This window comes from Cherax quadricarinatus, chromosome 85, assembly GCF_038502225.1.
Source record: "Cherax quadricarinatus isolate ZL_2023a chromosome 85, ASM3850222v1, whole genome shotgun sequence".
NCBI lineage: Eukaryota > Metazoa > Arthropoda > Malacostraca > Decapoda > Parastacidae > Cherax > Cherax quadricarinatus.
Window position 1 is genome coordinate 17483340 of NC_091376.1, and position 12286 is coordinate 17495625.

General features: G+C 41.2%; 2 protein-coding genes across 2 annotated transcripts in view; both read right to left on the minus strand.

The window, feature by feature from the left end:
• The window catches only part of LOC138855229 (glycoprotein-N-acetylgalactosamine 3-beta-galactosyltransferase 1-like), a 117449-nt gene extending 115524 nt beyond the window's left edge, over positions 1–1925 (minus strand). The window contains exons 1-2 of the mRNA XM_070103515.1: positions 1841–1925; positions 1080–1233 (exon numbers count right to left, since the gene is read on the minus strand). Of these exons, the coding sequence (XP_069959616.1) occupies positions 1080–1233; positions 1841–1925 (239 nt within the window). The remainder of the gene's footprint in view (positions 1–1079; positions 1234–1840) is intronic.
• Positions 1–12286, minus strand: part of LOC128703098 (glycoprotein-N-acetylgalactosamine 3-beta-galactosyltransferase 1-like) — a 536922-nt gene that overhangs the window by 494146 nt on the left and 30490 nt on the right. The window lies entirely within an intron of this gene.

The window sequence follows — 12286 nt, forward strand, 5'->3', positions numbered from 1 at the left end:
ATTTAAAACTCTAAATGTGACATTCAGGAGGCATGCCCTGATTTTTTCATATTAAACCACGTCTCAATTATGACAAATACATCAGTGTTCCACGCACTTGTAACTAATCTCAAGTAGTCCATCTTATTTCTAGCACTACGACTATTAATAAAATATAAATTTATAAACAGACCCTTCTCTTTTCTCTTCCTGCTTATTTCCTGTTCCTCCACTATCCCTAGTGTCATTGGTTTTTCCAATATTCACCTATAACTCTACCTCATTCTGCCTGTAATTGATTTCATTAAAACTCCCACAATCTCTACACTGAGAATTCATTGTTTTCCTCAGAAAAAAAACTTACCACTAACTATTTCTAGTTTAAAGTTGTAACAGCTCCCTCAACTGCATTGGCCAGTGCCCCCACCCCACACCTAGGTAAGAGAACTTTATCCCTGGCATACATGTTATTTCTGTCGTAGAAGAGGTCCCAGTTGTTTACGAATGTTACTTCATTTTCCTTAGTGTGTTTGTTCAGCCAACAATTGACACCAGTTGCCCAGTACGACCATTCATTTCCAATTCCTCTCATCGGCAAAATGCTACATATAACAAGGTTCCCACCCTTCTTCCTCATTATCTCTGATAATCAGGTCCTGACTTCTACGTCTGCCAGCATCGTTACCTCCACCACTGAGAAAAATAATAGGATTGTTCTTATGTTTTGGGTAATATTCGTATAGTATGATTGTCTGTTTTCTGGATAAATAAAGTATTTAAAGAGCACTTAAAGGGTAACTGATAATGTTAATGAGGGCCTGAAGGCATCATATTCATTTACTACATACATATGATACCAACCAGGAGCTCTATAAGAACATTATTCACTCATCTGATGCATAAAAAAAATGTGAATCGGTTTCCTGGTGTGATATCTTCAGGTCCTCAGTAGAATTATGAATTATCCTTTAGGCGCTCTTTTAATTTATTATTTACCCTCATGCAACTCACGTATTTGTGTAATTCAAGTATTTTTAGGGCACCAAAGAGTAACTCACTGTTTGGTAACTTATTTAAGAAAAATAAGGTGGATAACTCACGTATCGTCGTCAGCCTTGAAGAACCAGTCGTAGTCTTGTAGGTGGTGCTGGTACACGTAAGTGAAGGCGGCCTTGGTCTTCCCCCACAACAGGTTTCGCCCCTCTCCAACAGCCAGGTCAATGGACCCAAGATCAGTGTCTGTGGTTGAAACAACTGTTTAAACAACAACAGAAACAACAACAGCAACAATAACAACAAGTCTAACAAAAAACATCAGTAACATCAACCTCCACATAAATCACCAGTGCACATAGGACATAGGAGCACATAGGAGACTGAAGCATAAGAATGGAGGAACACTACAGAAGGTCTACTGGCCCATACAAGGCAGGTCCTTATCAAAACCACCCCTTCACAAAGCTACTCAAAAATTTACTCCCGTACCCACGACACCAATCAAACCCAGCCCCTCCCAGTCCATTACCCTTCTCGGAAGACTGTTCAAAGCATCGACAATTTTGTCTGAAAACTTGTTTTTACTTATGTACTTTCGAAATCTAAATCTAACTTAAATCCATTATTTCAAGTTCTTACCTGACTCGATGTCCTCAGTATTTCATTAATATCACCTCTGTTTATGCTAATCATCCACTTATACACTTCATAAGAACAAAAGAAAAAAGAAACACTGCAGCAGGCCTACTGTCTCATGCTGCGAATAATTTCAGCGGTGCGTCTGTTCATGTTACCCCGGAGTGCTGTGCCTAGTGTCCTGGCTGAAGAAAAGCTTCCTTTATAACATTGTTTAAGCCATCTGCACACTCTTCGAGGTAGGTTCGAGCTGTAGCGGAGAAAGGAGGTTTGATGTTGGCAATCTGAGGAGGAGTAGATCTTGGTAAGACCATTTCTTGGATGCAGTCAAGAAGAAAACTGTGTCTATTGCGAAGTAAGTTCCTCAAATTGCTTACATCAAATCTCCTTTCTCCGCAACAGCTCGAACCTACCTTGACACTAAGGACGACACTCCGGGGTGACATGAACAGACGCACCTCCGAAATTATTCGCAGCAGAGTTACCACAGCTAATGTTCAACAGAAAATCAGACTTATTAGGAAACTCCAAACTCTCTGCGATAATAGTCAGTGGAAAAGTTTAGGAAGACTTGAAATTATTCTTGTATAACGCATAAAGTTAAATTATCTCAGACATATATATCGCTACTCCACCACCCTTCCTGTTGACCCTATCAGTGTGGAATAATTTATTGTCTTGTGTATGGCATTCAGAAGGAATTTCTCTATCTTTCAGACTGAACCAGGTCTCGGTTATTGCAGTAACATTTATGCTTCCTGCATTTGCAATTAATCTTAGCTCATCTATTTTATTCCTTACACTCCTGCTACTGGCAAATTAAACCTTAAGGGAGCTAGTCTCTCGCTACCCTCTGCTGTCTCCCTTTGTTTGCTGACCAGTTCTATTGTCTTTATTTGTAACTTTATGATGAATAATGTCTTTTAAACATTTACTGTTTTCAATGCTAGTGCTTCAATCTGACTGTTTCCTACAAACACCCATACCTATATCTTCTATCGTTTTAAAATCCTAGACAAGTCACCAATGATCCTCTTGATTGAGTTGGCAAATGCTACCACCCCTGTCCCAGAGAGATGTACCCCATCCCTTGCATACATATCATGTTTGCCAAAAAAGTTGTCCCAGTTACAAGTTCTGTGCAGTATCTGTCTAGTCAGCAATTTACATCAATTGGCCAAAATATGCATTCATTGCTCACTCCCCTTCTAGACAAAATGCAATACATAATTGGGATCCCTCACAGAAACCTAATAAAATCTATAGCTGACATGTACTTATCTAGCAGCTCTTCTCTCCTACCCTTTCCAGTATCATTTCCATCAGCACTGATACAGATAATGGGCTTGTTCCCATTACCTGACATAATATTATCCAACCTGTTGACTCTGTCCCCAACACCAGTTCCAGGGAAACACACTCTCTGTCTTACCTTCTTATCCCTATTACAGAAAGCACAGTTCATGTATCTTACCTGTGAGTCACTGTTATGGGGCTATAGGACCCAACATGTATTTATAAGTAACAGTTACTATAATAATACCTAATTATATTGAATTGATAGGGACTTTGCTCTAAATGTCAGAAGGACTGATCAACCTTATGACTGAGAGGCAGCTGGGTCAAACCTATTTTTCTCAATATAATAGGTTATACTATAGACACATAAACACACAATTTAAATAAGTAGTTTATAAAGTTGTATTTCTTTTTGTAAAAGTAAAATTAAGAGGTGGTAGAATTGTGGTAACTGGAGAATTGTGCTTGGCAACAGTCTTTTGTTTTGGTGGGAGGAGCTTAGGTAGGTTTCTCTCTCTCTCCCTCTCACTGACTCTCTCTCTCTGTGGCTGACCTTCAACCTGGCAGGATCTCTGGGTCCTTCTCCTATCTTTTGGGGCATCATGTGTGCTCCAGGGGTGAGTTTTTATAATTTAAGTTGTGGCCACCATACCCAGGGTGACTATAGTGTGTCAAAACACTGGTTAGCCCAGAGTTATGTCAGGAAGAGTGAAGGACAAGAGTTGTTGCAACACACCATGTGGAGCACAGGCATGGAGTGTGTAGATTTTGTTTTGAAAATGGAGGCTGTGATTGTATATTCTGTACATATCTATTGAGAATACAGTTATATTTTTATAGTAGTAGTTTACATAACCTGTGAAGAGGGCTGGTGAAAGGGTATCAGAGACACTCAAGATGATCAGCCATGATGTAAGTATTACCCCTAGACAAATAAGGCCATTAAGTAAAAGCTACCCCCACACTAGAACATGTAGTGAGAACCTTACCATCAAAGTAATAAGGGACAAACCAACGTAACATGGGAGCTTGACCGGGAGAGTTATTTGACTGCTAAAATAACTCAAAACATTCTTTGAACTATATGTGCTGGTATGGGGTAATAACAGTTGCATGTTTCTGGTAGAAGATTTACCAAGGTGGGTCAGTGGAAGTGTTGTTTTCATATATTAGTTTACAGGTTGTTTTTCTCCTAAGGTGGGAGAAAGGTTGAGTAACACATTTTTTGTTGTGGTTATGGTAAGTGCTATGTGCATAGTTTACATTCAATTTGTGTTATTTTATGTGCCTGTGGGAAAACTTTGTCCACTGATACTGTAAGAGGGAAGCAAGTGTTTAAAGATAAAACTATGTCAGAGATGAGTCTTCAGATTTTTTAGGCTTCAGGGAAGAAGGTAATAATTCATCAGTAAACATGCCTGTTAATAGTGAAGATGAGGAATCACCTACTCCAGGTGATATGGAAATGGAGAGAATGAGACTGAAATTAGCTGTACTAGAGGCTGAAATGAAATTAATGAAAGCTAAGGAGAAAGAACGTCAAAGGTTAGGAGGTTCAGAACAAGAGCCTGAGCAGTACTTTAACATAACTAAAGCTGCAAATTTTGTCCCTAAGTTTACAGAGAGTGACCCAGATAGGTATTTTTCTTTTTTTGAGAAGACTGCTTTGGAGCAAGGATGGCCCAAACAGAAGTGGGCTACCCTAGTTCGCACACAACTTGTAGGTAAAGGATTCCAGAGAGTAGAGACTCTGGAGGGGCAAGATTTTTCTGATTATAATAAGATTAAAGAGGAAGTATTGCTTGCATACCAAATGATACCTGAGAAATATAGACAAAAGTTCAGGAATCAAAATTTTCAGGATGGGCAGACCTTAACTGAGTTTGGGAATGAGAAACTGTTCCTTTTTAAGAAATGGGTTTGTTCCAAAGGAGTTAATAAAGACTATAACAAATTAGTAGATCTGATGGTTCATGAGGAATTGTACAATACAATCCCTGTTGACCTCAGAGAATATTTGGAGGACAATGTAAAAAGCAATGTAAAAAGAGAGCAAATGAGAGAGTGGGTGAGATGTTATCAACAAATTTTGTTGAAAATAAGAAAAAGTTTTGGAGTGAGATTAACAAGTTAAGAAAGCCTAGAGAACAAATGGATTTGTCAGTTAAAAATAGGAGAGGAGAGTTATTAAATGGAGAGTTAGAGGTATTGGGAAGATGGAAGGAATATTTTGAGGAATTGTTAAATGTTGATGAAGATAGGGAAGCTGTGATTTCGTGTATAGGGCAAGGAGGAATAACATCTTGTAGGAGTGAGGAAGAGCCAGTTGTGAGTGTGGGGGAAGTTCGTGAGGCAGTAGGTAAAATGAAAGGGGGTAAGGCAGCCGGGATTGATGGGATAAAGATAGAAATGTTAAATGCAGGTGGGGATATAGTTTTGGAGTGGTTGGTGCAATTATTTAATAAATGTATGGAAGAGGGTAAGGTACCTAGGGATTGGCAGAGAGCATGCATAGTTCCTTTGTATAAAGGCAAAGGGGATAAAAGAGAGTGCAAAAATTATAGGGGGATAAGTCTGTTGAGTGTACCTGGTAAAGTGTATGGTAGAGTTATAATTGAAAGAATTAAGAGTAAGACGGAGAATAGGATAGCAGATGAACAAGGAGGCTTTAGGAAAGGTAGGGGGTGTGTGGACCAGGTGTTTACAGTGAAACATATAAGTGAACAGTATTTAGATAAGGCTAAAGAGGTCTTTGTGGCATTTATGGATTTGGAAAAGGCGTATGACAGGGTGGATAGGAGGGCAATGTGGCAGATGTTGCAAGTGTATGGTGTAGGAGGTAGGTTACTGAAAGCAGTGAAGAGTTTTTACGAGGATAGTGAGGCTCAAGTTAGAGTATGTAGGAAAGAGGGAAATTTTTTCCCAGTAAAAGTAGGCCTTAGACAAGGATGTGTGATGTCACCGTGGTTGTTTAATATATTTATAGATGGGGTTGTAAGAGAAGTAAATGCGAGGGTCTTGGCAAGAGGCGTGGAGTTAAAAGATAAAGAATCACACACAAAGTGGGAGTTGTCACAGCTGCTCTTTGCTGATGACACTGTGCTCTTGGGAGATTCTGAAGAGAAGTTGCAGAGATTGGTGGATGAATTTGGTAGGGTGTGCAAAAGAAGAAAATTAAAGGTGAATACAGGAAAGAGTAAGGTTATGAGGATAACAAAAAGATTAGGTGATGAAAGATTGAATATCAGATTGGAGGGAGAGAGTATGGAGGAGGTGAACGTATTCAGATATTTGGGAGTGGACGTGTCAGCGGATGGGTCTATGAAAGATGAGGTGAATCATAGAATTGATGAGGGAAAAAGAGTGAGTGGTGCACTTAGGAGTCTGTGGAGACAAAGAACTTTGTCCTTGGAGGCAAAGAGGGGAATGTATGAGAGTATAGTTTTACCAACGCTCTTATATGGGTGTGAAGCATGGGTGATGAATGTTGCAGCGAGGAGAAGGCTGGAGGCAGTGGAGATGTCATGTCTGAGGGCAATGTGTGGTGTGAATATAATGCAGAGAATTCGTAGTTTGGAAGTTAGGAGGAGGTGCGGGATTACCAAAACTGTTGTCCAGAGGGCTGAGGAAGGGTTGTTGAGGTGGTTCGGACATGTAGAGAGAATGGAGCGAAACAGAATGACTTCAAGAGTGTATCAGTCTGTAGTGGAAGGAAGGCGGGGTAGGGGTCGGCCTAGGAAGGGTTGGAGGGAGGGGGTAAAGGAGGTTTTGTGTGCGAGGGGCTTGGACTTCCAGCAGGCATGCGTGAGCGTGTTTGATAGGAGTGAATGGAGACAAATGGTTTTTAATACTTGACGTGCTGTTGGAGTGTGAGCAAAGTAACATTTATGAAGGGATTCAGGGAAACCGGCAGGCCGGACTTGAGTCCTGGAGATGGGAAGTACAGTGCCTGCACTCTGAAGGAGGGGTGTTAATGTTGCAGTTTAAAAACTGTAGTGTAAAGCACCCTTCTGGCAAGACAGTGATGGAGTGAATGATGGTGAAAGTCTTTCTTTTTCGGGCCACCCTGCCTTGGTGGGAATCGGCCGGTGTGATAATAAAAAAAAAAAAAAACCCAGAAAATCTTTCAGAAGCACTGGATCTAGGTGACCGATTCTTGGCTCGCAGGGAATTGGTAAGTAAAAACAGTCATGCTGCTTCTGAAAATTTCCCCACTCGTTCTAAACCTTATTCCAAGTCCTATGGTCATAAAGGTAAATGGGACAAGAATTTTCAGGAACAAATGAAGGCTGAGGTGCCCTCTAAAATAGAAGGAAAAGGTAAGTCAGCTGGAGTTCAAAGTTTACCTAGACAATCAGATAATGTTTCAGGTCCTCGAGTAAACAGTACCAGTCCTACACCAAATGGTAAAAATACCTTTAAGAGTTTTATCTGTTACTACTGTAACAAAACTGGACACACTCAAAAGTTTTGCTGGTCAAGGCGGCGAGATCAGGAAAGGGAGGAACCACCCCAGAGGACTCTAACTGCAGAGATACATCCAGTTGCCTGCATTAGGTCTTCAAGGCAAGGTGAGGAGGAACCTTTGGATCTAGACCCCAGGATGTGTATATTTTCTAGTAGGTTCACAGTTGGTTTGCAAAAGGATGTAGGCAGAGTTGAGAACATACTGTCCTTGAGAGATGGATGTAGCACCTACTCTTTGCTACGTGCTGGAGTGCTGCCAGTGTCTAAGGATACGTATACTGGGGTAGATATATTGTTGAAGGGTATTACGGGTTCAACCATAAGGACACCTGTACACAAATTATGGGTAGAATCTGCATACCAAGTTGGCTATCTCCCTGTAGGTATCTCCGATGAATTTCCCTTCGAAGGGGTCGACCTCTTATTAGGGAATAATGTTATGGGCCTGTTAGACAGTGAGGAACAACTAGTTTGGGGGAAACCAAGTCCGAAATGTTGGGAGGAAATGGCTAGGAAAACCCTGCCAGACCTTCTCCCTGATGGTTCCACCATGAGAAGCATGGCTCATGATCATGCTACCAACAGTCTTCATGTTATTTCTCATGAGGATGGTGAAGGCTTAAGTTTGGTAACTCTGCTTTCTGATGTTGAACTGCAGTCAACTGAAGAAAAGGATGTTCCAGCCAGAGCTGAGCATGATTGGAGAATGGATCAGTTAAATAGTGTGAGAGAGGCTGCACCTGCTAGGGTGCAATTAATTTCTGTGCAGGAAAATGTCGCTGTTGCTGAGGAAGAGATTTTACAGTTAAATAAGTGTTTTCATTTCAGGGAGGAAACTCTTATAAAGAATTCACCTCTGTTTGCAGTATCGATGGAAGGAGAACAAGGGCTTTGTCCCCAGGTGGTGATGTCCAAGGTTTCCAGGCATTTCTTCTGGTCTCAGCTGTGGGAGACTGTCAGAGAGCATATTGAGACCTATCATGCCTTTCACATTATAGGGAAACCTAGTCGAAGTATTAAACCTGTTCCCCTTCAGCCGATTTCAGCACCAGGTGAACTCTTCAGCAAGCTGGTAGTAGATGTACTTGGTCCATTCCCAAGGACCAAACTGGGAAATGATTATTTACTCACAAATATTTGCTCCACTACCAGGTACCTGGAAGCAGTCCCTCTGCATAAGATAACAGCTCATGTAGTCTTAAGGGTTTTGATGAAGTTCTTTTTTCATGTTGGTTTTCCTCAAGCAGCACAAACAGATCAAGGGCCTAACTTTACCTCTAAGTCTTTTAGAAATGTTTTGAAGGGACTAAAAGTAGAGCCTCAGTGTTCAACTGTGTATCACTCTCCATCTAAAGGGGAAATAGAGAAATTACATCAAACCCTCAAGACAATGATGCAAGCCTATGGTATAGACAATACTAACAACTGGGATGAGATGATCCCTTTCTTTGTATTTGCTGAGTGGGGAAGCACTCTGGAATCTCTGAGCTATTGGCTTGGGGATGATGGTGATGCTCCCCCCTCGGAGCTTTTTCTCAGTTTCAGATACTGTTTGGCTCGTATGAGGTGGATGGTACCAGTGAACGTGCCCATCAACCAGACCAGGATGATGATGTGGGACCATAATATGGACCATGATACTCTGGAGGCTGGAGAGGAAGTGCTGATACTGGAGCCAATTCATGTGAAAATCTGTATAGCAAGTTGCTGTGAGCTGAACATGTTGTGGGGGAAGTTCCCAGGGGTTAGATATAAAACCCACACCCCCAAGCAAGAAAAGAATGAGTATAGTGTACACAATAACCGGTTAAAGGGTTTGAAGTTATGTCAAAAATTCAGAGAGACCAATGTTTTAATGGAATGTAAAGGGCTGCAAAACAATAATCTGTATGAAATACCAAAAGTGTATTTAAGAAATAACATGTGTGTAAAAGATTTTGGGAAATGCATGCTTGGTTTTAATGAGAAAAATGTTGGAGAGTTGGCTCAGCCACCTTGGAACTTTATAAAAGTTTGGGATGTCAGTAATGGGGAAAAGTTGAAACTCCATGAAGAAATTGTTAAGGAAGCTGAGCCAATTCAACAATTTTTGTGTGGGAAAAATCTGTATGAAAAATTGGAGATGGAGGAAGAAGTGAAATTCTTCCAACACCAGTTTGTAGTGCTTAGTGAGAGTCAGTGGGCATTCCCATGCTTCATGGTTCCCAAATTAGATGGCACCCTGGGCATAAACACTGACTACCACAAAGTACATTTAACAACTAAGGTTTACAGGATTAGAAAGATTGATACTTATCCACTAAAAGATGCAAACATTTTAAATAAGCTAAAACATGGAAGATGTGATTTCCATGGTCTGTGTTCCAGTACCATTTTAATGTGTGTAATGCAAATTGTGTTCATTGTGTGCTTAAAATTTGTGTGTGAGATGGAACGTGATGGTATTTGTGTAAACTTAATGTATCCAACCTGGGTGCAAAGAGATGTCTTTGGTGTTGTTGTTGCACTGCGAGAGGTTGCAGAACTGTTACTATCAATGAGCAACCTTCTAAATTTAAATGTCAACATTTTACCACAGGAAAGAATTTTCATTTTGGGGCTGGCTATTCAGCATTTGTACATGTCTCAGGATCTCTTCATCCTGTTCCTGTGTATAGTGACTAAAATCAGACTCTTAGAATGGGCTTTGTTCCTACAGCCTTTTAATTTGAAAGTTAAATATATAAAAGGCTCAGAGAATGTGGTTGCTGATGCTCTCTCTAGATGTTTCATGTAGATGCATGGTGCGTACTTTGTACATAGTGTTTGTCTTGTGCTGACCTTGTTGTTTTTGCAGTGGTGAACTCTCAGCGAGCCTGAGTACTCTCTACCAGCCATCTGACTGTGAAGGAGTCGAGTCAGAGCCAAAAGTGTGACGAGGGTCAGGGTGTAAGTAAATGTGAGTTGAGGCAGTGGTTGACAACCTTCGGTAACATGAGACGTTCAGGAAGGTATGTGATGTTGTGTCTTGGTGTGCTCTATATACAAAACGGCCCGACGGTTTGCCTTTGTGGTCCCCTGGACCCCTCCATGTTCTATGTCAGCCTCCTCTTCATAAGTTTGGAGGATCTGTGTGGAGTGGGACCTCGGAAGATGGGCTTGAGTGCCTGACCATGTTAAGGATCGTGAGTGTTGACTGGAAGTCTCACTGTTTGGTTCGGCCACCAAGTGAGAGACACCTTGACATGTTTTGTGAAGTTTCCTGCCTGGTGTACACCTGACTGCTCTGGGTTTGGCTCTACTCTCGTCTCCTGATCAGGAAGATGCCACCCTGGAGTACCAGTTGCTTGCTGGATTACCGTAGCAGAGGCACAGGCCTGTTGGTGCGGGCTTTCACAGTGGGCATTGTGTGCAAATTTTGCATTGTAATGTGTATTGTTTAAAAGCCACTAAAATTGTAAATAGTTACACCCTTGAGTATATGGGTATGGTTAAAATGCTTTTCTAAAAAATTCTGCAATCTGTTGTAAATAACAGTAAAGTGAAGAGTAGTTATGGTGCTAGGAAATATGTAGCATTTCTAGTAGTCTTGTTTACCGCCTTCAGACTTAAGCAATATACTTTTTACTAGCCGTATCCTGAGGGACACGGCTAGCTTTTGTGAGACTTCGTCTGGAGGTGGGGGTGTTATGGGGCTATAGGACCCAACATGTATTTATAAGTAACAGTTACTCTGGAATACCTAATTATATTGAATTGATGGGGACTTTGCTCTAAATGTCAGAAGGACTGATCAACCTTATGACTGAGAGGCAGCTGGGTCAAACCTATTTTTCTCAATATAATAGGTTATACTATAGACACATAAACACACAATTTAAATAAGTAGTTTATAAAGTTGTATTTCTTTTTGTAAAAGTAAAATTAAGGTGTGGTAGAATTGTGGTAACTGGAGAATTGTGCTTGGCAACAGTCTTTTGTTTTGGTGGGAGGAGCTTAGCCAGGCTCTCTCTCTCTCTCCCTCTCACTGACTCTCTCTCTCTGTGGCTGACCTTCAACCTGGCAGGATCTCTGGGTCCTTCTCCTATCTTTTGGGGCATCATGTGTGCTCCAGGGGTGAGTTTTTATAATTTAAGTTTTGGCCACCATACCCAGGGTGACTAAAGTGTGTCAAAACACTGGTTAGCCCAGAGTTATGTCAGGAAGAGTGAAGGACAAGAGTTGTTGCAACACACCATGTGGAGCACAGGCATGGAGTGTGTAGATTTTGTTTTGAAAATGGAGGCTGTGATTGTATATTCTGTACATATCTATTGAGAATACAGTTATATTTTTATAGTAGTAGTTTACATAACCTGTGAAGAGGGCTGGTGAAAGGGTATCAGAGACACTCAAGATGATCAGCCATGATGTAAGTATTACCCCTAGACAAATAAGGCCATTAAGTAAAAGCTACCCCACACTAGAACATGTAGTGAGAACCTTACCATCAAAGTAATAAGGGACAAACCAACGTAACAGTCACCAACCACAAAAATGCATTAACCTCTATTAACAGGGGAGGTAATATCTTTACCTTCTCTGACCACTGAAGTACACTCATCCTGAAGAACAGAGAAGTGGTTTCCTACCTCTTACTCTCGCTGCTTGTAACAGGTGCTGGACTACTCCTCACTGCCTTCTCATCCTGAACATCTTCAACCACCTCGCAGCAAGTGCCAGACTGCTACTCACAGCTGGAAGTCTTATTCCTCTCACCCACAGCAGCAACCTCACACTCACTCCCAAACCCAACGAGGTGACCCTTCAACATCCTAATTTTCTCGTGGAGATGTAGGACCTCCTCCTTCAACACTAACCTCAGATTTTAAAACACTACAGAAGCAAGTCATGGCTTTGTAACCCTCGACATTAATCTTTAATGACACGA